The 27550-nt window shown below is 42.2% G+C and overlaps 1 protein-coding gene across 1 annotated transcript in view; it reads right to left on the reverse strand.

Moving 5' to 3' along the window:
- Positions 1–27550, reverse strand: part of spg7 (SPG7 matrix AAA peptidase subunit, paraplegin) — a 49249-nt gene that overhangs the window by 20065 nt on the left and 1634 nt on the right. The window contains exons 2-7 of the mRNA XM_033035668.1: positions 11583–11685; positions 11409–11498; positions 9395–9636; positions 5201–5340; positions 4035–4137; positions 2817–2942 (exon numbers count right to left, since the gene is read on the reverse strand). Of these exons, the coding sequence (XP_032891559.1) occupies positions 2817–2942; positions 4035–4137; positions 5201–5340; positions 9395–9636; positions 11409–11498; positions 11583–11685 (804 nt within the window). The remainder of the gene's footprint in view (positions 1–2816; positions 2943–4034; positions 4138–5200; positions 5341–9394; positions 9637–11408; positions 11499–11582; positions 11686–27550) is intronic.

Raw genomic sequence — 27550 nt, forward strand, 5'->3', positions numbered from 1 at the left:
AATTGACATTTCAGGTCATGACACTCGTAATTGTTATTTTCTAAAAAGAAAAGGCTGAAAGGCAGTCTGAAGTAGGAAGAGATCAGTATTTTAAAGATATTTTGACTGCACAAACCAAAACATCAGAAGGTATAGTTTACTTAAAAATAAACCTTTATGCAGAAAATGGCAAGTTGATTCACATTAACCTGATTTTTCAATGAAGGCACATTTTTGTTACGATGAAATGCCATAGAACTTTTCTCCCCGTCACCTGCCACCTCCATCTGGTTTCACATTTCACTCCTCGTCTCTCCTTATCTGACATTCTTTTGTCTCCTTTTCATCTCTTGCTTTTCAACATCCATCTTACAATTAAATCCCCCTTACCTCCACTCATCTATCACTTGCCAGGCTTTGTCCTGCTCCCACCTCTTTTCCAGCTTTCTTCCCCCTATTACAAGCAGTCTGAAGAAGGATCCTGACCCAAAATGTTGCTGGTTCATGTCCTTCAGATGTGCTGCCCGACCCACTGAGTTATTCCAGCACTTTGTGGTTTTACACAAGATTTCAGCAGCTAACGTTCCTTGTGTTGCATTAGGATTTATTCTTAATATCACATAAACATATTTTCATTGGGAAAGAACCAGATTTTTGAAAATAAACTTCAGTCCAAAAAAAGAGAACGTTATATTTTCCTTAAATATCTTTTCACAAGGTGGAAAATTCAAAATGTCTAAGAGATATTTAAATACTCCCAGTATCAAAAGTTTTTTGAATCAGAACATTTGTTCAGTTTACTTTACAGATACAGCATGGAAACAGGCCCTTAGGCCCACTGTGTCCCATCGATCACCTGTTCACACATGTTCCATGTTATCCCACTGTCTGATCCTCTCCTTACTTGATCGGGGCAATTTACAGAGGCTAATTTTCCTACAAACGCTCAGGTCTTTGGGATACTGCAGGAAACTGGAGCACCCAGAGCAACCCACATGTTCACAGGAAAAAAGTGCAAACTCCACACAAAAGCACCCGAGGTCAGGATCAAACCCAGGTCTCTGGCACAGTTTGGCAGCAGCTCAACCTAGATGAACGTTTTTATACTGATAAGATATCCAAGCATTTTTTTTTTACAATAGTGTTTTTGCCAAAGATTATCAGAAAAAAAGACGCACTTGCTCATGACCACAAATTCCACCACCATGAATGACATCCTTCCTATAGCAGGGTGACCAAAGCTGAACACACTACTCCAAATATGGCCTTACTAACGCTTTGTGCAACTGTAACATGCCATTTTAACTTTTATACTCAACAAGCTGACTGAAAGCGGCCAATGTACCAAAAGCCTTCTTCACTACCTCATCTACCAATTATGCCGCTTCCAGGGAACTGTACACCTATACTTCTAGATCCCTCCGTTCTACAACACTCACACAAACACAATAAGCCACAAACAGCAATGGACCCAGCAACGATCCCTAAAGCATACCATTTGTCACTGGGGTCCATTCCTCTAGTCCAAAATAAACTTTCACAAAAACCTTTATGCTTCCTTCCATGAAGCTAATCCCGTATCCATTCAGCCAGCTCTCCCTGAATAATATAATAATAATATAATAATATATAATAATATATCTTTTATTGTCATTGCACGTCAGTGCAACGAGATTTAGTGTACAGCTCCACTGATGTACAAGAAAGGTAAATAAATACAATACATAAATAAACAAGCTGAATTGAATGCCATGTGATCCAACCTTCCAGAGCAGCCTATGGCCTTGACCTATGGCCTTGCCTTCATCAACTGTCTTGGTTACTTCAAGATACTAAATCCAATTTGTGGAACGCAATATCCCACATAGGAAACCATGGAAATAGCTGAGGCAGATACAATAAAAACATTTAAAAGTTATTTGGACAGGTACATGGAAAGGAAAGGTTTAGAGGGATATGGGCCAAACACAGGCAAATGGAATTACTTGGATGGGACATCTTGGTTGGCATGGACAAGTTGGACTGAAGGGACTGTTTCCATACTGTTAGACATTATAACTGTGGACCACCTCTTGCACCATCATGTACTGTTGTTTTCTAGGTGTGTTTTTACATTAATGTATTTTTATTTTGGCTGTCTTGGATAATTTATGTATAATTCATGTTATTGTGTATTGTATGTCTCTATGTCACCCATTCTGTAATGGTCTGCATGAAGGAATCTATTTTTCGTTTTTTCTTTTGCATTATTCCCTCACGGCAGAATTAGCAGAGCAGCATATGAAATATATATTGAGCTAGACCTCTAAATCTTCCACCAGTTAGTCAAAGACAAGGCACATCTGCACAATGCATTTACCATGCTGCAATAAGTTGTATCTTAACAGTTGGTTATTTCTAGAATCACATTGAAATTTAATCTGACACGAAGTTAAGTTATCACTGATCAATAAAAGGGCAACACAGTCCAGTTTGTTGTGTTATCCACTGAAAACTATGCATTTGTACCATCTTCTCGCTTTTGTTATCTTCAATTCTTCTTAATTTGCTGATTTTCAAGCAGAGGAGGAAAACATTATTTCCAATCTGCAAATTATGTTATTATGTAAATACAGCATCATGAAAAATTGTTGTATACTTAAATGATATTTCAAAATATAACTCCCAACTCATTCATGCAGCTGGCAATGAACAATTGTTTCATAGGGAACGGCAGGTGAAATTGGAACTTTACTGGAAATTGGAACTAAACATGGAAAAGGATTGTCATTTCAGATCTAAGTCAAAAGCAAGCTGCTTTTCAAATCGAATTTAATTTTAAAAATGAGTTTCCAAACCTTCAGGTAATCGACAAACTCGTTAACCTCCAGCTTGGCCTCATGCATTCCTGCCACATCCTTAAATGAAACTCCTTTCCCAGACTTTCCATCCACAATTGTGAAACGAGCCATTTTTAGCTGATTCTATGCATTTGTTGAAAAACATAACATTGATCAAAGGACATAAGCACCGTATAGTTCTACATAATAATCTTTATCAACAACAGGTACATTTTCTCCACAAGTGTTTTTGCAAATTGATTGGAAAATGTAGCTTTTATTAAAAACATATTTGAGTAAATCCACAGGTATGGTGAAAACTGGATATTTTATAATAACAATAATACACATCTACTCCATAAAGTCAGAATTTAGATAACATTAATGTCAGAGTTACATCAGAATTACATCTTCAATATTTCAAGAAACAATGATTTAAATGAGTTTAAATGATTTGAATAACGAGGTAGAGCTCTACTGGCTAGCAGAATAAAGGGATATGGGGTGAAGGCAGGCACGGGTTACCGATTGTGGATGATCAGCCATGATCACAATGAATGGCGGCGCAGGCTCGACGGGCCAAATGGCCTCCTCCTGCACTTATTTTCTATGTTTCTAAATCCCAACATTATAAAATGAAGCAAAAAATGAAAGTAGCTTCTAGATTGCTGGGGCAGTGGGGTGAGGAAAGAGATGGAGATCAGCTCTTGATAAAAGAAATAAACAAGTCACATCCAACTCATCCAGCAGCAACATGTGTCCTGCAGATGAAGAAACAGGATTATGAATTTCAGGATAATTTTCATAGCACATTTAAAAAATCCTCACAGCTAGAAGATTAAAATCAAAGATGTTTAAATCCTTGAGGCAATCTGTAGAACTGATGTTTGTATAGCAAACAGGTAACTCTCAGGTATGTATCAAGAAATATTGCACCGTTCAAGGGTCAAAATTCCAAAATGTTTTTCTACGGGGATTATGGCCACTCGTCCAAAACGTCCAAAACATAATTCAGAACACATAAATGACATTTAACAAAACAAAATGCATGGTTGCAAACATTACGGCATCTCAATAATGAAAAAGATTCATATTCCACATTAAATGGTAGTTGCAAAAACCAAATAACACTAAAATACAAACTTTGACTGGACACCCTAAATTAATGTATGTTATATAAGCATATGGATGATTCAAAGAAACTAAAGTTAACTTTATATTATTAAGCATACTTACAAATGCGCTAAATCCACCATCTCTTCCAGCCATTCCTGCAAGCCGAAATATGTACCACAGAATTGCCACTCCCACCGCAGCCATCCCCAGGGCATACAGTGCACTTTGGAGGAAAAAAGCTAATTATGAGTCCATTAATTACAATTTGACTAAAATCAGCCTTGCAGCAATTTCAATTACAAGCATGATAGCTACATCTTATTGAAGTTCATTAGAAACATAGAAAAGCAACAGAGTGCAGTCATCTGGCTCTAGGAGCCTACTTTGCAATTCAATACTGTCATGGCTGTTCCTCTTTGGCAATATTATTGTTGTGTGCTCTCTTCTTACCCTTGATATTCTTTATCTTGAGCAAACTACCCTCCTTAAATATATTCAGTAACTTGGCCACCCCCACTTTCAGAGGTTCAAACATCTGTGGAGCCCCAATTATCTTCCCACATTCTCCAAACCAATAGTTTTGTCTATTTTTGCTGAATCCTCCAGCCTGCTACTTTTTCTGTCAATTTGATGCAACTTCCTTTTGGATCTAACTTAACTTTTTATCCTTGACTTTCTGTAAATAAAAGAAGTAATTTACACTAAAAATGTGTTAAACTGTTCTGTATTACAATTCTAAAATCTGATCCAATGTTTCCACATCTCATTTTGTCCTCTACTTTGACTCTCTATACCTATCACCCTTACCCATTTGTATCCATGACCTAACATGCACAATAGACAAAGGGTAATGAAATCAAGGGCATAATTGTTAATATACATCTCCTGTGAAATACTCAAAAATATTTTCACTCCTTTGCCAACAGATGTCAAATGCAGAATCATTACATTTCCTATTTAATCAATCTGAACCCGACTCGCAATGCAAAAAACATTTGATTTTGATGGACAAAATTGAAGAAACAATAGTAACATTTAGTTCAATCTTCCAAGATGCAGAACGTCAAGCTCAGAATGCTACTCTCAAAGCAGCAACATCTAATTCCATGAATGAGTTAAAAGTTTATCTTTCCTTACTTTAGAAATACATGTCCTCTTTCTTCAGCATGGGTATATCACTAATATGTGACCTATTGTGCCAATGTTTCTGTAAATTTCTACTTAGACCATGGAAATTATTCTGTTTCATTCCCCCCAGAACCTTTAATAATAAAAGATAAACTCACTTTCCAAAGAAACCTGTGCGTTTGTATGATACTGGGATCCTGTCCTTTCCGTCAATCCCAAGCTCATTTTCAACAGACCGTAACTTCTCTTCAAACTTATCGATGTTTGCTACCTGCATTCGATACATCAAGGCTAATCGCTACAAAATAAGTTACAAAAGTTAAATGTCATCAACAAATATAAATAAACCATTGGTGATGCAACTTAATCTCTTTCCATCATTATTTTGTAGCTGTATTTTCTGAGATAACTTCAGTCTAATTGCAATCAAATAAGTTACAGATTTCAAAAGAAGAACAAACAAGTGGAAAAGCAAGCAGAGCAAAACATATGGATCAAGGCACTTAGTCATAATTATTCAACATCAACCCTCAACTAAAAATAAAGATGAGAGCAGAATCAGATCACACTGTTTTCTACATTGGAACAAATGTGAGGCATTTCACGTTGGGAGGTCTAATGCAAGGGGAAAATGTACGTTTAATGGCATAACTGCATTGACGCAGAGGGTTCTTGGGTTCCCTTAAAGTGGCAATACAAGTAGATAGAGTGGTAAAGAAAGCAAATGGCATTCTTGCCTTCATTGGTTGGAGCATTGATTATTAGAATCATGAAACATGGTGCTGCTTTATAAGATTTGGTTAGGCCACATCTGGAGTATTGTATGCAGTTGTAGTCGCCCCAGTATATGAAGGATGTGGAGGTTTTAGAAAGGGTGAAGAAGTGGTTTACCAGAATAATGTCTGGCTTAGAGGGTACAGGAAGAGGGAAAAGATTTGGATTATTTTCTTTGGAACATCGTTGTTTGAGTGGAGATTTGATAGAAGTATGTAAAATTATTAGAGGCATAGATAGGGTAGACAGTCGGAATCTTTCCCAGGACAGAAATATCAAATATTACATCATTTTAAGGTGAGAAGGACAAAGTTTAAATGTGTGGAGGCAAGTTTTTTTGTTTTTTTCTACATAGAAGCGGTGAGTGCCAAGAACGTGCTGCTAGGGGGGCTGATGGAGGTAGATATGATAGAAAGAGACTTTTGGATAGGCACATGGATATGCAGTGAATGGAGGGATATGTATTATGTGCAGGCAGATTGGCATTAGTCTTTCCATCATGTTCAGCACAGACATTGTGGGCCAAATGGCTTGTGAACTATATCCTATGAACAATCTGCCAGCATGTTTCATCAATTCTTTCATGTTAACATCTTGGCAGCGTACAAAAGATATCTTCTGATTGTTCTGATATTGCTGAAGAAGGGTCTTGACCCGAAACGTTGCCTATTCCTTCTCTTCATAGATGCTGCCTCACCCGCTGAGTTTTTCCAGCACTTTTGTCTATCTTCTGATTATGAGATCATATGCATGACAAAAGTTAGTTATTTTGTAGTTGGGGAAAATATTGATTATCTTTGAATAGACTTCAGTAGCATCGTTTTAGTTTAGAGATACAGCATGGATTTGGCCCACCAAATGCAAGCAGACCATCAATCACCAATTCACATTAGTTCCATGTTAGCCCCTTTCTCATCCACTCCGTACACCTTAGGAGCAATTTAGAGAGGTCAATTAACCTACTAACCTGCATGTCTTTGAGATGTGGGAGGAAACCAGAGTACCCATAGGAAACCTACACTGTCAAAGGGAGAACATGCAATTTCCACACGGACAGCTCCCAAGGTCAGGGTCAAACCCCTGTCTCTGGTGCTGTGATGCTGTGAAGCAGCAGCTCTACCAGTTGCATTGTGTATTTCAAATCTCTCCAAAAACTAATTTGCATTTTACAGACTATGAGAGTTTTGGTGTAGAAACAAGGAACTGCAGATGCTGGTTTACAAAAGAGACACAAAGTGCTGCAGTAACACAGTACTGTCAGACAGCATCTCCGGAGAACATGGATAGGTGACATTTCAGGTTGGGACTCTTCTTCAGACTGATTATGGTCGGGGGGGGGGGTTAAGAAAGCTGGAAGAGAGGAGTTTTGCTGTTGCCTGGTGATTCTGTGAGTTACTTGAACTGGAAATAGTTTAAACCTTACAAGGAACAGGCCATTTAAAGTACTTTTCTAAAATCACTAGATTATTACAAAGTAGATATTTTCCTTCCAATTAAAAATAAAATGCACATAATTTCACAAATGTACAAGTTTTAACATTTAAATTTAATTTCAATAAAGCTCTAACGAAACAACGAAAGACAAAAATTATTTAGCTCTGCCACTTGTGTAAGCAAATAATAGGTACAGTTATTCAGCATTGGGATACAGAGATTGAATGCAACACTCAAGTTGTGAACGCACTGCTTCCCATTTATGTCAACGATAGTGTGAGGCTCTTTGCCATTACAGGGGCTCCTCGACCTAAGATGCGGTTACATTCAGATAAACCATCGTAAACCGAAAATATCGCGTCGAAACGCATTTAATACATTTCGATCATGTGACCGGAAGTGACGTGTGGCTCGCTGCCGTCGCCGAGCGTTTGCCAATCGTAAAATTGAAATATTGCAAGTCGAAGCATCGTAAATCGGGGAGCACCTGTACACATCCTAGAGTGCACAGAACATGACAATAACTGTAAACAGAAAATGCCTGAAGCAATGGATTTGGAATTTGGAAATAATGCCAATAAGCAACTATTAATATAGCACTAAAAAATTGATGAGTGAAGCTTGCAAAAATAATATATTTTGTCATTATTATGAATAATTCTCATAAATGTACCAGAACTGCACAAATAGTTTCAGTGAGCAATTTAATTCTTCCAAATGCTTTTGAACGGACTTAAAAACCAAAATTGAGTGGAAATAACCTTTTTTAATGTCCATTTCATCTTGCCTTACTGCCAAGAAATATTCAAGTACTTTATAGTTCATTTCCAATATCCTGACATTATTTGTTGCCCATCCCGAACTGGTGGACTCACATTCTTGAACTGCTGCATCTGATGACAGTATTGGGAAGGTCCAGGATTCAAACATGAAGACAAATGAATGGTCTGTCATCGGGTCAGGGTGTGTTTGATATTTGGGAGGTGCTGCTGACCGCGTATTGCTCGATAGAAATAGTCGTGAGTTGCAAATGTGCTGTTGTAGCTGTAGGTGAATATGGTACACACAGCTGCTGTTATGCATTTGGAGGGAGTACATACTTTGGATAGTGGGTAAGGTTCACTTAAGCAAATTATTTTGTCCTAAACAGCATCAAGTTTTTTTTGAGTGCTGCTATATCTGTGCTCATCTAAGCAAACTGAGACTCTGCACTTTCCTGATTTGTGCTTTGTAAATAATGGAAATACTGGTCCGTATTTGCTGGGGAGGGGGGGCCTGAACTCACTTACATGATACCCGGTCTAATTTCCATTTTATCCAGAATAGACCCAAAATATTGGAGTAACAAGCACAATCTCTGGATACAAGGAATGGGCCGAGACTCTTCTTCCAGCACCTGCAGTTCCTTCCTGCACACTTTCCATTTTATCCATGCTATTTACAGTGAAATTCTGATAATCTGCTATTTAATTTTTCAGAAATCACAGTGATTTGTCATCTGGCTCACTGGGTTTGTTTCCAATGTACCCTTTAAACTTGGTTCATGAGAAATGTATTACATTTTACTATAATACTGCGTAACATCTAAACCCATTCCTTCTCTTCAGAGTCGCTGCCTGTCCTGCTGAGTGACTCCAGCATTATGTATCTACCTTCGATTTAAACCAGCATCTGCAGTTCTTTCTTACACAAATTAATAAGTGTGTTGGGCGACACACTTATTATTTAACACGACAAACAATTTTCTGGTAGCACCCAGCGGGCCAAGTAGCATCTGTGGGGGGGAATTAAATTGTTGAAATTTCAGCATGAAAGCCAGATTTATGACATGTTGTTTAAGACTAGCACAATAAACTTCCTGTGCATGTCTCACTTAGGCAGCAAAAAACAAAATCTTGTTCAGTGAATTCACAAAATAAGAAAATCTTGTTTTTAAAAATCATTCTTACTCTTGTCCAACCTAATTCTATCTTGAAAGTTATTCCCAATCCTCCCTGTCACTACATGAGACTTTGGAACATGAAACCAGCTCCAATAAGTATGGTAAAGTGACAATTTAAGCATACATTCTTCAAACCATTTTGAAGAGTGATAGTACACAACAAACATTGCAATATATCCAAAGAAAATGTTTAACAGCTTACCGGTCTACCAAATACTACAGCTCCTGGGTGAAGGTAGATTTCTACAATATCACTCTCTGGAACAACCTGGACCCTGGCCACTTCACCCTTTGCCAACATCTCCTGAACAAAATCATTCCAGGAGATATTTCCTCCACTGCTGTTAATGGAGTTCAACAAGCTCATTATAACAGCTATTATAAATAAGGTCCTCAGTCGTTCTCTGTACATTTGATCCTCCCTCTCCCGTCTCCTTTTCTCTTCTGTTTGGAAAAGAAAAAGAATCATACCATGAAACCGGAAAGATGCAAGAAGGAGAAAATGTGTTACCAGTTCACTGGGTTCAATATCATTCACAGAATTTGTCTATCATCAGAACAAATGCTTTGATGGATTTAGAATGAAAATAAAATTATGATGTTTCATAAGAACATTAAAGATATATCCGGAAGTGGCGGCGCTGTGATACAGCTGCGGCTCGCCTGCAGTCTGTCTGTTTTTACTTTTTGTGTTGTTTTTTTTGTCTAGTTTAGTAATTTTTTTGGTTATTAGGTGGTGTTATGTGTGTGGGGGGAGGGTGAAACAGAGCTTTCTGTCTCTCCCTTCGGGGGAATGCGACGTTTTTGTCGTATCCCCCTTCTCTTCCCCCGTCTCTTCCCCCGTCTGCGCTGAGGCCTAATGGCGGAGCTGGCGGCCTCCAACCTGCGACCGACCTCGAGGCTCCGGAGGTAGAGCCAGCCAGGACTCACCAACGCGAGGCTGGCCGTCTTCGAGCTGTGGCGACGTCCGGGTAGCGGCACGACTCGGCGCTCCGGGGAGGGCGGCCCGGCTACCGGCTGGAAGGTGCTCCCGTGGGGGCAGCCCGGTGCGGGGCTGAGCCGCTGCCGTGTGGGTGGCCTGGCTATCGGCTGGAAGGCGCTCCGGTGAGGGCGGACCGGCTCCCGGCTGGAAGGTGCTCCGGTGGGGGCAGCCCGGTGCGGGGCTGAGACGCTGCCTTGTGGGCGGCCCGGTGCGGGGCGGAGACGGTGCTCCGGCGGCTGAGGCGGCGGCGACCTGGATCCGGGGCTCGGCCGCGGGCCAGTGGAGGACAATGTCGGGAGCTCGCAGGTCACAGGCTGGTGCCTGTTTTCCGGAGCTCCTGTTGCAACAGCTGCGTCCGCTGGACTGGAGGGCGGCAGCTTCGTCTACCCCCGGGCCGCGGAGCTTGAACCGCGGGACTGATACCATCGCCCAGTGGGGTATTACCTCGGCGCAGAGGGAGAAGAGGAGGGAAGAGACAGTAACTCTAAGACTTTTGCCTCCATCACAGTGAGGAGGTGTTTGGTGAACTCACTGTGGTGGATGTTAATTTGTGTTTATTGTGTTTTGTTATTATTACATGTATGGCTGCAGGCAACAGCATTTCGTTCAGACCGAAAGGTCTGAATGACAAATAAAGGATTCAATTCAATTCAATTCAATATTTACTAATACAGAAGTAAAAGCTACATTGTGAAAATGTTCATCCTTAATCATTTTTATTACACTATATTGTATATATGGATCTCAGCTATTCTTGCTATGCTACTTTGGTTTAGAGTTCTGTTGCTCTAAATTAGAAAGGTGAAGACATGAGTTTCATTTCTTCGCAGTCTACAATTCTCCACTTGTGCCACTGGATATTCATTTTCTCGAAGCCGTATTATCCGATTTGCCTTCAATCCTATCAATGGCTGCATTTTAAGCCCAGATTCTACTCAATGGAACCCCTACACACCTGGAATCCTACATTACAACAGTGACTACTCTTCAGATCTATTTTGCTAATGACAAAGTACTTTGAAATGTCGGATTGTGAAATGTGATCAAGACTTTTGCCCTCCATAGCCGACTCATTCTACCAATTTACAAAATACATCTATCTCATTATCCTTTCTCCCATTCCCAGTCCTAAAACAGTTTTCTTTTTACTTTTCAATGGAACATGTTAGGAATTTATTTTTGTCACCTTTAAATAAAACATTTATTTTCAAAAATAAACGGAATATTTAACTACCTTCATCTTCTTCTGGACTTCTCCCTTTGGATTTCTCATTCGGTTTCTGATCTCGAGATGATTTTGATGTGCTGAAGTGGTATATGCCACCTATGAAATCGAATATTTTAATCTTATAATGATGACAATCTCTCCAAACTCTCCAATTAATACCAAAAAATCTTTCTCACTCACCTAAAAACTGCCAAATCTTTGTTGGATCTTGGGTCAACAGCTTTAAAATCTGTATTCTATTAAATCCTTCGAAATGGTGAGTTAGTGGGCGAGACAAGAAGCTCTGTGAAAATAAGCAATAAAGCATAAAATAAATGCATTTTCTAGTACAACAAGATCTTCACAGTGATGTCGGGAGGAAATTACAGGTTCGTCAATGAAAAAATGGCTTCAACATTGTAGAAATACCTTGCCAATATCTGGACATGTTCCTGAATTCCTCCTTAAAATAAATACTTTTATGAGGTCCCACAGTAGACTAAGATAAAATTAATTTATAAAATCTAGTGGATTTTTTTATTTATAATAACATTTCTTAAAATAACAAAAAGTTATAATGATAAAATCTAGTGCATTTGAATAACTGCATTACAACTGGTCTGCGGAATTATTGTAGTGATTATGGTACTGGACAAGTAAAGCAGAGATACAAGTTTAAGTCTCAATACAGTTAGTCATGAAGGCAATATTAATAAAACTAATCGTGTTTTAGTATCAGAAAATTATTACTTCTTCAAAATTATTGGAAAATCCCTCACACTTGGAGGGAATCATCACTGCTACCCGAAGTAACAGTCTCACAGTTAATACCTTTAGGAGGATTAGGCGAACAGTGGGCTGACTATGCTGGACATGGCCTTCTGTCCACAATCACGAACTACAGTCCTGGTCTACCTGTTCCAAATGCAAAAAGTGAACAACAGAACTTACTACATCCAAGAGATTGTCCTGCAAAGCAAAGTGCGTTTGGAGTGGCAGGTAATCTTCAGGTAGTATACTGTTGATATTCCACTGTTGATAATCACCAAAAGCCTTTCGGAGTTTAGTGTCTGCAATCTAGCTTACCCTACTGTCAATACTACCTGCCCCTCCACCTATTTTTGTATCGTCCGCAGACTTGGCCACAAAGCCTTCAATCCCCTCGTCCTAATCATTAATATACAACGTGAAGAGTAGCGGTCCCGGCACCGACCCCTGCGGAACTCCGCTAGTCACTGGCAGCCAACCAGAAATAACAACTTTTATTGCCACTCTTTGTCTTCTGCCATCCAGCCAACCTGCTTGGCACAATTCTTTGCACAAAGTATGATTATACCCTGCAGCAATTAAAGTAAAGTAAAAAACATTAACATTCACCTCATGAAGGCAGAAATCAAGAATCATTAAAAAAAATTCACATAGCATCTGGCATTTCAACAATTTCTCATACGAACGCGAGAATTAGCAGGAGTACCCATACAACACTGCTGAACTGCTTCTTCATTCAAGCTGGAAAGGGTACAGAGAAGATTTATGAGGGTGTTGCCAGAACTAGAGGGTCTGAGCTGTAGGGAGAGGTTGAGTAGGCTGGGACTCAGGAGCTCAGGAGGATGAGGGATAATCTTATAGAGGTGTATAAAATCATGAGAGGAATAGATCGGGTTGATGCCCAGAATAGGTGAATTGAGAACCAGAGGATATAGGTTTAAGGTGAAGGGGATAAGATTTAATAGGAATCTGATGGGTAACTTTTTCCCACAATGGTGGTGGGCATATGGAACAAGCTGCCAGAGGTGGTAGTTGAGGCTGGGACTATCCCAACGTTGAAGAAACAGTTAGACAGGTACACAAATAGGACAGGTTTGGAGGGATATGGACCAAACGCAAGCAAGTGGTACTAGTGCAGCTGGGACATTGTTGGCCAGTGTGGGCAAGTTGGGCCAAAGGGCCTGTTTCCACTGTATCATTCTATGACTCTATTCAATATCATGGCTGATTTTTTTTCCATCAATCCCACAGACTCACTACAAGCCTTGATTCCATTATTACCAAAAACTCCATTAATCCATGTATGTTCAACAGTATGTTCAACAACCAAGCAAGCATAACCTTTTGGAGTGGAGATTAGCAAGCCTTGATGAAAATGTTCTAAATGGTCAAATCTCAAAGTACATTTTCTAAATGGGCAATCTGCATATCCAATCCTATCAAAAATACAGGCAGGTGGGCAGAGGGGATGGGGTGGCTCTGTTGGTAAGGAATCCAATCTTTAGCACAAAAAAGAGATATTATCAAAAGATGTAGAATCCTTGAAGGTAGAGTTAAGAAACTGCAAGGGTAAAAAGATTCTGATCGGAGTTATATACAGGTCTCCGAATTGTAGTCAGGATGTTTGGCACAAATTGCATCAGGAAATAGAAATGGAATGCAAGAAAGACAATATTACAGTGGTCAATGGGGATTTCAATATGCAAGTAGACTGGGAAAATCAGGTTGGTACTGGATCGGAAGAGACATATGCAAGTAGACATTCGTAGAATGTCTATGAGATGGCTTTTTAGAGCAGCTTGTGGTTGAGCCCATGAGAGAATAGGCAATTCTGGATTTGGTATTGTGCAAGGAACAATTGATTAGGGAGCTTAAGGTGAAGAAACTCCTAGGGGGCAGTGATCATAATATGAATGAATTCAACCTGCAGTTTGAGAGGAAGAAGCTGAAATTGGATATATCAGTATTATTGTTGAGTAAAGGTAACTGCACAGGCATGAGGGAGATGCTGACTACAGTTGATTGGAATGGAATCCTAGCAGGAATGACAGTGGAGTTTCTGAGGGTAATTCGAAAGAGGCAGGATCTTTTCATCCCAAGAGGAAGAACATACCAAGGGAACAATGAGGCCAGCGTGGCTGACAAAGGAAGTCAAAGAGCATAAAAGCAAAAGAGAAGGCATATAACATAGCAAAGATTAGTGGGAAGCTAGAGGATTGGAAAGATTTTAAAAACCAACAGAAGGCAACTAAAAAAGCAGCAAGGGTAGAAAAGAAATATGACGGATAATTAGCCAATAATATAAGAGTGGATACCAAACGTTTTTACAGGTATATAAACAGTAAAAGAGAGGCAAGTGTGGACATTGGTCTGCTGGAAAATGATACTGGAGAAACAGTAATAGGGAAGAAAGAAAACACAGATGAACTGAATAAGTTTTTGCGTCATTCTTCACAGTGGATTACATCAGCAATGTGCCAGAAATTTAAGAGAGTCAGGGGCAGATGTGAGTGCAGTCACTATTACTAAGATGAAGGTGCCGGGGAAGCTGTATGGTCTGAAGTCACCTGGACCAGATGGACCACACCCCAGGGTTCCGAAAGAAGTTGGTGTCGAGATTGAGGAGGCATTAGTAATGATCTTTCTAGAATTTTTGAATCTTTAGTCAGGAATTTGCCCAAGTTAATTGCTGGCAAAGGAACGTGGGATGCTTTTAAAAGTATGGTGACAAGAGTTCAGGGCTGGTGATAGAGAGAGAGAAGAGCAAGGCAGGTAGGAGTAAGGAAGCTTGGATGACAACAGGAATTGAGGCTCTTGTCAGGAAAAAGGAGGCATGGGACATGTCTAGGAAGAGTGCGTCTAGATCAAGTGCATCCAGGGAGGAGTTTCAGGAACTGAGGAGCATACATAAGAAGGAAAATAGGAGGGCAAAAAGGGGCAGGAGGTGACTGGCAGATAATATTAAGGGAAATAAAGAGAGATTTTACATACATTAAGGGAAAGAGAGTGACTAGAGAGAGAACAGATCCTCTTAGAAACCAAAGCGGTCATCTCAGTGTGGAGCTGAAGGAGATAGGCAAGGTCCTTAATGTATATTTTGCTTCCGAGTTTACTGTGGCGATTGATGTAAAGGCTGGGAAACATGGGACAGTGAATGTGTCTCGTGGACAGTCAGTATTACAGTCGAGGAGGTGCTGAATGTCTGAAGGTGGATAAATCTCCTGGGGCAGATCAGATATATCCTAGGACATTGTAGGAAGCTCGAGAAGAAATTGAATGTGCCCTGGCTGTGATATGCGAATCATTAGATACGCGTGAGATGCCAGAAGACTGGAGGGTGGCTAATGTTGTTCCTTTATTTAAGAAGACTTGCAAGGAAAAGACTGGGACCAGTGAGCCTAATGTTTGTGGTTAGCGAGTTGATAAGAATATTCTAAGGGAAAAGATATATGTGCATTTGGATAAAGGGGCTGATTAGGGATAGTCAGCATGGTTTTACTATGTGGGTGATTGTGTCTCACAAATATGATTTGAGTCTTTTGAGGAAGTAACTAAAAAGGTTGATGAAACGCACACCTCCAGATTCAGGGACAGTTTCTTCCCAGCTGTTATCAGGCAACTGAATCATTCTACCACAACCAGAGAGCAGTGCCGATATATTATCCACCTCTTTAGTGACCCTTGGACTATCCTTGATCGGACTTTGCTGGCTTTACCTTGCACTGAATGTTATTCCCTTATTATGTATCTACCACTGTAAATGGATCGATTGTCATGTATTGACTTTCTGCTGACTGGTTAGCACACAAAAACTTATCACTGTACCTCGGTACACGTGATAATAAACTAAACTGAACTGAGGGCAAAGCCATAGTCGTTGTCCATATCGACTTCAGCACGGCATTTGATAAGGTTTCGCATGGTGGGCTGCTCTGGAAAGTTAGATCGCATGGGATCTAGGGGGAGCTAATCGACTAGATCGAGAATCATGGTAGGAAGCAGAGGGCGACGGTGGAAGGTTGTTTTTCAATTGGAGGCCTGTGACTAGTGGTGTGCTTCAGGGATCGATGCTGAGCCCTTTGCTGTTTGTGGTTTATATCAGTGAATTGGATGAGAATGTTCATGGCATGATTAGCAAGTTTGCATATCACACGAAAGTGGGTGGCATCCTAGATAGCAGGATTGTAGCAGGATCTTAAAATCGGTTGGGCAGGTGGGCTGAGGGATGGATAATGGAATTTAATACAGACAAGCACGAGGTGTTGCATTTTGTTAAGTCAAACCAGGGCAGAACTACAGTGAATGGCAGGGCTCTGGGGAGTATGGAGAATAGAGGAGTCCAGGTACATAGTTCCTTGAAAGTGACATCACAGGTATAAGGGTGGTCAAGAGGCTTTTGGTACATTGGCCTTCATCAGTCAGGCCAATAAAAAAGGTTGTGAGGTTATGTTACAGTTGTACAAGACATTGATGAGGCCACATTTGGAGTAATCAGTTCTGGTCACCATGTTATAGGAAAGATGTCTGAAGAGGGGTCTCGACCCGAAACATCGCCTATTCTTTTTCTCCAGAGATGCTGTCTGACCCGCTGAGTTATTCCAACTTTTTGTATCTATCATAGAAAAGATGTTGTTAAGCTGGCAAGGGTGCAGGAAACGATTAGGAAGATGTTGCCAGGACTTGAGGGCCTGAGCTATAGCGAGAGGTTGATTAAGCTAGGATTTTATTCCTTGGACTGCAGGAGGATGAGGGGTGAGAGGAATAGATAGGGTAAATGCACAGAGTCTTTTATCTAGAGTAGGAGAATCAAGAACCAGAGGACATAGGTTTAAGGTGAGGGAGGAAAGATTTAATAGGAACCCGAGGGACAACCTTTACACCAAGGGTAGTGGGTATATGGACCGAGCTGATAGAGGAGGTAATTAAGGCAGGTACTATCACAATGTTTAAAAAACATTTGGACATGGATAGGATAGGATTAGAAGGATATGGGCTAAACACAGACATGTGGGACGAGTGAAGATGGGGCATATTGGTTATGTGGGCAAGTTTGGCTGAAGGGCCTGTTTCCACTCTGGATGACTCTAATAACTAGAGTTAGGAATGGTTCCAAAGGACAGGAAAATCACAAATGTAACTCCACTGTTTAAGTAGGGAGCGAGGCTCGTACAGCAGAATCTCCCGGAAATGCAAAAAACTAATTTCAGTGTACTTTGGTACAACTGATAATAAGAGAACCATTGAGGCAAAAGAAAATAAGTTATAGGCCAGTTAGTCTGATTTCTGTGGTTACAGGTGCACAACCTTTTATCCGAAAGCCTTGGGACCAGACACTTTTCGTAATTCAGAATTTGTCGGTCTTCGGAATGGAATTTGTTTAGCGTAGATTTTAATGGCTGGCTCAGTGGTAGAGTGCTCGGCTCATATCCGCAAGGTCGCGAGTTTGCGCCTTGATCCCGGCAGTAAACTCGGTCGCGTGTTTGAGTCTTCAATGTAGTTTTTTCTTGCAGAATAAATGTCTGTATGAAATGCAGTGTAGGAGAGGTGTACTGACTGTGTGGGCAGAACTTTGGAAGTGATTGCCCACCAGTCTAAAAAGCCGCTGTGTCTCCCTGTCCCTGGGATAGCAGGGGGCGATCAAACAGCACAATACCCCCCTCCCCCTCCAACTCCAGAGGAATCCGCTCCCCGATGGGCCGCTACGGCGACAAGTGGCAGTTTGCCCACAGCCTGAGCTGCGCCCCCTCATCCGCCACCCCAAGAACAAGACGTACCTTGCACACCATCAGCTTCTGCCCCTACGTGTTCCTCTGGAGTTGGAGCGGGGCTGGGCTGGAGTTGCTGCTGGCTGTGGGTCTCTGGGATCTCCGTGCTTGCAGTGGGCCTGGGGGTCGGTGTCCCGTTGGTCCTGACGTCTCCGGCCACCCCCACGCCCTTGCCCCCTCCCTCTGCAACTGCAAACAACCCCACTCTCCTGCAAGGGCGGTACAGTTCCCGGAGGATGGCAGGTGGCCGGAGACGTCAGGACCAACAGGAACCCGCTCCCCGATGGGCCCCTACGACGCCCCGAGCTGTGCCCCGTCATCCGCAACCCAGGTTCCTCTGTAGTTGGAACCAAAGATCTTTGGTTGGAACGGGGCTGGGCTGGGCTGCTGTTGGCTGTGGGTCTCTGGGATCTCAGTGCTTGCAGTGGGCCTGGGGGTCGGTGTCCCGTTGGTCCTGACGTCTCCGGTGACTGCCACGGTCCTGCTGCAATCACCGACGTGAAGACAGTGCAAAGCCCCCGCGCCGGTGCAATGGGCGGGGAGCTGGAGAGGGGAGGGAAGGGGTCACACACATGGCCGGGAAGCAGAGGGGTGTAGGTGGGGTGAAACTGAAGCGAGCGACAATCTGCTGCTGCCTGCCCCGCTGAGTTAAAAAGTTCCCACGCAAGACTCACGAAACACTGTGTATCGTGAGTCTACCGTGGGAACTTTTTAACTCAGTGGGCAGGCAGCAGCATATTGTCAATTATTAACCCTCCCGCGCAATATACCCTCACCTTCTCTTTTATGAATGGGGATTTAGTTCCCCTTTCTTCGAGGACCGACCGGAGGTTCCGCTGTCACCTCTGCGGGCCGCCCTCGGTGAACGTTTTCAAGGACCTTTCTTCAAGGACCGAAAAAATGGCCGCTATTCGGAGGTTTTCGTTATTTGGAGCTTCGGATAAAAGGTTGTGCACCTGTAGTAAAGTTTTAAAGTCCATTATTAAGGATGGGGTTTCGGGGTACTTGGAAGCACATGATGAAATAGGACAAAGTCAGCATGGTTTTGTTTCTCAGGGTAGATCTTGCCTAACAAAACTGTTGGGAGTTCTTTGAGGTGTTTACAATCAGGACAGACAAAAGAGAATCAGTGAATGACGTTTACATGGATTTTCAGAAAGCCTTTGATAAGGTGCCGCATGTGAGGCTGCAAAACAAGGTCGGAGCTAATAGTATTAGAATCAAAGTAATAGTATGGACAGAAGATTGGCTGATTGGCAGAATGCAGAGTGGGAATAAAGAGGGCCTTGTCTGGATGGCTGTCGGTGACTAGTGGTGTTCTATAGGGGTCGGTGTTGGGTCTGCTACTTCTTGCATTATATGTTAATGATCTGGTTGATGGAATGATGGTTTTATAGCCAGGTTTGCGGATGATACAAAGAAAGGTTGATGGGCAATTCGTGCTGAGGAAGGAGGGAGTCTGCAGAAGGATTTGGACAGGTTGGGAGAGTGGGCAAAGAAGTGGTAAATGAAACACAGTGTAGCAAAGTCTATGGTCATGCACTTTGCAGCAGAAGTAAAGGCATAGATTACTTTCTAAATGAGGAGAAGATTCAGAAAGTGGAGGTGCAATGGAACTTCAGGGCGCTGGTGCAGGATTCCCAAAACGTTAACTTGCAGGTTGAGTCGGCGGCAAGAAAGGAAATGTAAAAAAGGCACTGGCGAGGCCACATTTGGAATATTGTGTGCAATTGTGGGCCCCATATCACAGGCTGGTTTTGGAAAGGATCCAAGGGAGGTTTCTCATTGCCACAAATGGCTGTGGACGGCAAGACGTTGGGTATTTTTCAAGCAGAAATTCTTAGGTTCTTGATTAGGAAGGGCGTCAAAGGCTATGGAGAGAAAGCAGGAGAATGGGAATAAGGGGAAAAAATAGAACAGTCACAATTGAATGGCAGAGTAGACTCGATGGGCTGAATGGCTTAATTGTACTCCTATGTCTTATGGTCAAGTTGGCTGTTCACATTTATTATTCTATCATGAATTCTATACATTTCAGCAACATCAACTTTTATAAATTTAAGTGCCATTGAGCATCAACCTGAATAAATCGCTCCTCAGAAACCAACACTTTTCAATCCAGAGATTAATCTGGAGATACATCTTTGCACCTTCTCTTCTACACATCACACTCAAACATAGCACTATATGTCATAGTGAATATATTCTTGGAACTCTCCAAAACTCTTCTTCCAATTGATTTTTGTCAAGCCTATAATTGAAATGTAGAACAGTTTTGGACCGCAAATCAACTTTATGTTTAAAATGTTTAGTACCAGCTCTATTGCTTTGATCAACGTTGCCTCTGTTCATCTTTGGAGAATAAATTACTGTAATACAGATCACTGGCTGATTAACTGGGCACTGTTAATCATGTACAAAAATCAAATGGATGGCCAAGTCAGGTCACAGCTGTGGAGGCAGTGGGAGAGTTGACATTCACGTTGTGACCAGGAACCATCGGTTGTTAATTTTGTAACTGTTTCCACATAATTCATGCAATATGGGGTTTTTTTACAATTCATAAAGGACAAAGTAATCCTTTGTGATCTGCAAAATCTTAAAATGTTGTACTCTCAAGCACAAAAAACATAATCGATCAGAAAAAGAATGGAAGTGTGTGGCGTTGTTTCAACCAGATGATAAATGGAATGAAGAGTAACATTATGAAAGGATTTGAAAACTTTTGGCCATTTTACATGAGCACTGAATTTTGAGGAGTAACCTCAGGAGGTCTTCAGGATCGGTGAAACTGATGTTCCAATAACTTTAAGAACGACAGATTGTCTCCATGAATTAAAACAAACATTTAAGCTAATTGTTAAAATCAAAAGAATGTATTCAGACAATTACATGTAATTTGTTACGTCTTTGATTTCTTTCCACAAAAAAAAATCAAAACATAAAATACTATCACTCGTCTGGCAGCATCCGTGAAAGAATCATTTTTTCAGGTTGGTGACATTTCACCTGAAAGAGCCAAATTGAGAAAACAGACATGTTTTCAGTTACAGAGAAGGGAAAGGAGGAGGGGAACAAAGGGAATGTCTGTGATAGGATGGAGACCAAGAGATAGATAATATCAGAAAGTGAAGGCAGCAGATTTGCTTGAAGGTATAAATAGTGGAAGAATAAAAGGGGAAAGAAACTTGTAAGAGACGAATGGTGAATTTATATTGCATTTTACTCATTATTTTTCAAGTTCAATACTTTTCCTCAATACTTTTTTTTTGTGTTTGAACATATAACATTTTTTCCTCTAATTCCACTACTTGGGATGCTACGATCAAAGGCATATTCCCATTCCATCAGTCCTCAGGAATAGTTCCCTCTGTAACACCCTGGTGTACACATCCAACTTCACACCACACACTGCCTTTCTCACAGCACTTGCCCTTGCATGTGGAGATGCACCACCTCGCAGGGAGCCAAACTCCCCTTCCAGATTAACCTGTGATTCACATGCTTTTCTTCACAATTTAGTGTTGGGTCCCAGCTGGTCCTCCAACGCAATATTCTACCTCTCCACCAATTCCAATATTGCTGGCCAGTGGGGGGGGGGGGCTTTCTGGAGTGCTAGCTTATGTTGTGGGCCGAAGGAACTGGTTTCCAGAGGGCTGGTATGGACATTGTGAGCCGAATGGATTCTTGGGCTGGCAGCTCAGTCACTGAAACCACATACACTCACACACGAACGCGCACGCACACATTCACAAACACATACACACATACTCACTGACTCACACACCATATATATGGCAGTAAACTTTCTTGAATACTCACACGGCTGAGTGCGGCCTCTCCACTTCGGGGCTTCCGCAGTCAGTGGCACTTCCGCAATCAGCGTGACCTCTGCACTTACCGTAAATTACGCAATCAGCGCAACACCTGCACTCACCGGAAATTACGCAATCAGCGCGACACCTGTCCACTAAGCGGAAGTCACGAAATGAGCGGGACTTTTGAACCAAACACAGTCAGACCTAATAAAGCATTTATTCCTTCCAAACACAGTCCAACCTAATAAAGCTTTGCAGTTTCAAGCACAGGCAGGGCAGCAGGCCAAACAACTCATGGCATTGTCATTAAGGGCTAACAAATCTTTTATTGCAAGCACATTGCAGACTCACAGTTCAGTTGATTCACAGCTTAGAATGAGAGTCGTGGCCTCTCCCTCGCGATCTTGCAGAGTGACTGAGTCACGTCCAGGCATCCGGGGTTTTATAGTCCTGCCCCCCCCCCCCCCAGAAGGGGCGTTACCTTAATCGCGGTGATTGACAGGCGAGATGATCTCAAGGTTTTTTTTAAACACTCATAACTTTTTTTTTTCCATCGATGGGAAAAATCCTCTGGGCCTACTCAGCGGAGGAGGACTGTGAGTAAGATGGCCAAAGATCATAGCAATATATGGTAGCATTTTTTTCAAAAATCAATATACAGCGCAGCCAGGAAGTGATCAAGATGAGACTTTTAATTATATAGATATTCAATGCTCATATGAGATATTTGTAACGCTAGAAAATTCAACAACTGTTTTTGCAGAATTCCTCCATATAATCCACATGGGTGACACTGAACTTTCAGATGCCCCATCAGTCTTCTCCATTCCACTCACCCTCTTACATTATTTCAATGAAAGCTTGAGGTCCATCTCAATGCCTGTTTAACCTTTGGAACACAACACCCAATGTAACAATTTCAAATAACAAGCCTTCCAGTTTGCATTGAAACTGGTGAGTTCTAATTTAGGAGCAGGCAGCAAATTACAGACCCAACATTTTTGGGGGGCGGTGGGGGAGAGGAGGGGGAGAGAGGGTATGTCCACGTTTCTAAGCTTTTTACCATAAATCTACAAGATTTAGTTATTGAATTCTCTGATAAAGTTTCATTCCCTCTTCTTTCATTTATCTGTAGTCCTGCAATTGATTCTCTTTCACATATTGATCCAGTCCCCTTCAATTTTAGTATAACTTACTACACAACAGAATAATAAAGAGCCAATTAATCAGGATTTCGAATAAACCAGCGCAGTGGGCAAAAACCAACCCAGTCACTGGGAGTTCCACCCGAGGTCAGGATTGAACTTGTGCCTCTGGAGCTATATGGCAACAGTACGGCTTCATCACCATGCTACCTCAATCACATGTACCCCTAAACACTTCAATCCTCAATTTTTGACTATTTATCCATTTACCGTTGCATTTTTTCACCAATAATACAAAGCCTTCATCTGCCTCTTCAGTCCCATTTCATCCAAGCTTTTAGTCATCTGTTAGATGAGCATCTGCTTATTTTGATCACTGTGTGACAACAGCAATCCATTTGGACATGTCAAAGTCCCTTATCAATGTGACAATGAATAGTGCACTTGGCTCAAAGGTGAACATTGACCATGGATCCTAATCTATACTGTATGTTGCAACAAAAACAGAAAACACTGGAACGTCTCAACAGGTCAGCCTCAACTATGGGAAGAGAAACAAAGTCAACGGTTCAGATCAGAGACTCTTTGTGAGTTCAGTCGAAAGGTCTCTGAACTTTCAACTGTTTGTCTTCCCATGGATATGGCCTGACATGCTGGGTAGATCCAGCATTTTCTGCTTTATTTTAGATTTCCAGCATCTGTAGTTTATTTTGAATTTTACTGCACTGTGTGTGTGCCCATGCAACCATTTTAACACTCACAAAAGAGAACGTACTGTGCTGGATCTCAGTAAGAAAATTAAATGCAGAACCAGAACTGATTACATTTCATTTATTTAATTCCAGTATATTTTCAAACAGAGGCTTGCAGTTAAGTACAGTGACAGAATCATGCACAAGGTACAATGTACTTTGTTGTCAAATTTAGTGACCTGTTAAGAAAAAACTATACTGATTGGACCAATTTGCAATTGCTGCATGGGTGAAAAAAAATAAAACTGGGAAGGCGGCTCAACCGTGGCTGACGAGGGAAGTCAAGGATAGTGTTAAAGCTAAGGAAGAGGCATATAAATTGGCCAGAGGAAGCGGCTAACCAGAGGACTGGGAGAAATTTAGAACTGAACAGAGGAGGACAAAGGGGTTAATTAAGAGGGGTAAAAAGAGCATGAAAGAAAGATTGTGAGGTATATAAAAAGTGATTGTAAAATTTTCTACAGGTATGTAAAACAGAAAAGATTAGTGAAGGCGAATGTAGGTTCCCTTACAGTCAGACAGGTGAATTTATAATGGGAAACAGGAAATGACAGAACAATTAAATGAGTACTTTGGTTCCGTCTTTACTAAGGAAGACACAAACAATCTTCCGGAAATACTCGGGGATCGAGGATCTAGTATTGAACTCCTGTTCTCCACACCTTGAACATCTGGTGGTGAAGTGCCATCCCTTCTACCTACCGAGGGAATTCGCCTCCATCATCCTGACCGCGGTCTACATCCCACCCCAGGCAGACGTCCGTCTGGCACTGGAGGAGACGGCTTACCCCGAGGCATTTACCACTGTAGCCGGGGACTTCAACAAAGCCAACCTGAAGAAATCGCTCCCTAACTTCCACCAACATGTCTCCTGCAGCACCAGAGGATCAAACACCCTTGACCACTGCTACACAACCATCAAAGCCACCTATCGCTCTATCCCTCGCCTTCACTTCGAAAATCCGACCATTCAGCAGTGCTGCTTCTTCCTGCATACAGGCAACAACTGAAGAAAGCACCCCAGAGATGAGGACTGTACAGAATGTACAGAGATGGTCGGGGGGGGGGGGGGGGGGGGGGGGTGTGGGTGCAGAGGAACAACTCCAGGACTGCTAGGAGCCTGTGGACTGGGCAATGTTCAAGGACTCAGCAACGGACCTGAATGAATATGCCGCAGTCCTTACAGACTTCATAAGGAAATGTGTGGAGGACTGCGTTCCAATAAAAAAAACTTCAGAGTGTTTCCTAACCAGAAGCCTTGAATGAACTATGAGATCCGCATTCTTCAAAAGGCAAGATGCCGGGCATTCAGGTCTGGCGATGCTAAGGTCTATAAGAAGTGCAGATATGACCTTGGTAAAGCCATCAAAAAGGCCAAAAGGGACCTGCTCTAAGCTGGAGGATGAGACGGATGTACGGCAACTGTGGCTTGAATGCCATCACCTCCTACAAGGTGAAATCAGGAGGCGGCTCAAACGACAGTGAAGTATCACTCCCTGACGAGCTCAATACGTTCTACGCACGGTTCGATAGGGAGAACATTGATGTGCCTTCCCGAGCCCCTATTCGCCCTGACGGTGTTACAGTCATAGTCACAGAGGCGGATGTCAGAAGATCCTTCAGGGGGTGAACCCTCGGAAAGCGCCTGGACCTGATGGTATACCCGGCCGTGTTCTAAAAACCTGTGCGGACCAACTGGCTGGAGTTTTTACGGACATTTTCAACCTCTCACTTCTGAGGTCTGAGGTTCCCACCTGCTTTAAGAGGGCATCAATAATACTGGTGCCCAAGAAGAGTAAGGTGACGTGCCTCAATGACTATCGGCCAGTGACACTAACGTCTGTGGTGATGAAGTGCTTTGAGAGGTTGGTTATGGTGCCCATCAACTCCTACCTCGATAAGAACCTCGACCGACTACAGTTCGCATACCGCCACAACAGGTCAACGGTAGATGCAATTTCACTGGCTCTCCACTCTGCACTGGACCACTTGGACAATAAAAACACCTACGTCAGGCTGTTGTTTATAGACTACAGATTGGCGTTTAATACCATCATCACTTCCAAGCTGGTTACCATGCTCACGGAACTGAGCCTCTGCGCATCCCCCTGCAATTGGATCCCCGACTTCCTCATCAACAGTCTGTTCAAATCGGAAGAACCACTTCATCCTCAGTAACAATTAGTGCGGGAGCACCTCAAGGCTGCGTGCTCAGCCCCCTGCTTTACTCTTTACCCATGACTGCGTAGCCGGTCACAGTGCGAACTCCATTATTAAGTTCACCGATGACACCACTGTGGTTGGACGAATCACAGATGGGGACGAGTCAGAGTATAGAGAGAAGTGAGATCGACTGACTGACCAAATGGTGCCAGCACAACAACCTGGCTCTCAACATCAGTAAGACCAAGGAACTGATTGTGAACTTTAGTAGGGGAAGGATGAGGACCCACAATCCTGTTTATATCAATGGGACGATGGTGGAGAGGTTCAATAACTTCAAATTCCTGGGCGTGCATATATCAGAAGATCTTTCCTGGACCCAGCACACCGACGCAATTGTAAAGAATGCACATTAGCTACTCTACTTCCTGAGATGATTACGGAGATTCGGCATGTCGAAGAGGATTCTCCTAAACTTCTACAGGTGCATGGTAGAGAGCATTCTGACTGGTTGCATCGTGGCCTGGTTCGGTAACTTGATCGTCCAGGAGTGAAAAAGACTACAAAAAGTTGTGACCACTGCCCAGTCCATCCACTGGCTTTGACCTCCCCACCGTCGAAGGAATCTATCGTAGTCGCTGCCTCAAAAGGGCAGCCAAAATCATTAAGGACCCACACCATCCTGGCCGCACACTTATCTCACCACTGCCATCAGGAAGAAGGTACTGGAGCCTGAAGACTGTAACGTCCAGGTTCAGAAACAGCTTCTTCCCCACAGCCATCAGGCTGTTAAACACAACAAATAAGCTGAGGGTAGACAAAAGTGCTGAAGAAACTCAGTGGGTGCACCAGCATCCAAGGAGCGAAGGAAATAAACGTTGCCTATTTCCTTCGCTCCTTAGATGCTGCTGCACTCGCTGAGTTTCTCCAGCACTTTTGTCTACCTTCGATTTTCCAGCATCTGCAGTTCCTTCTTAAACAAATTAGCTATGAGCTAAGAACAGCAAAAGACTATATTATTATTTGTTATTTGCACTATATTTGTTATTTATTAAACTTTTTTTCTTTTTTTCCCCCCGTTATATACAATGTTTACATATTCACATATTCTGTTGTGCTGCAGCAAGTAAGAATGTCATATGTCCCGTCCGGGACATATGATAATTAAACACTCTTGACTTGACTCCAGTGGGAGGGAGGAACTGAAGGGAATCCACATTAGTCAGAAAATGGTGTTAGGTAAACTTTTGGGACTGAAGGCAGATAAATCCCCAGGGCCTGATGGTCTGCATCCCAGAGTACTCAAGGAGATGGCACTAGAAATCGTGGATGCATTCATGATCATTTTCCTGGACTGGAGGGTAGCCAATGTAACCCCACTTTTTAAGAAAGGAGGGAAAGAAAACAGGGAATTATAGAACAGTTGCATCGGTAGTGGGGAAGATGCTGGAGTCGATTATTAAAGATGTTATAGCAGCCAGTGATGTGGTGTATCTGGAATTTCAAAAAGCCTTTGACAAGGTCCCACACAAGAGATTAGTGTGCAAAATTAGAGCACATGGTATTGGGGGTAGGGTACTGACATGGATAGAGAACTGGTTTGCAGACAGGAAGCAAAGAATAGGTATTAATAGGTCCTTTTCAAAATGGCTGGCAGTGACTAGTGGGGTCCTGCAAGGCTCGGTGCTGGGATCCCAGTTGTTTACAACATATATTAACGATTTAGATGAGGATGCTATGAGGCTGCAGGGTGATTTG

Source organism: Amblyraja radiata, chromosome 17 (assembly GCF_010909765.2).
Source record: "Amblyraja radiata isolate CabotCenter1 chromosome 17, sAmbRad1.1.pri, whole genome shotgun sequence".
Classification (NCBI taxonomy): Eukaryota; Metazoa; Chordata; class Chondrichthyes; order Rajiformes; family Rajidae; genus Amblyraja; species Amblyraja radiata.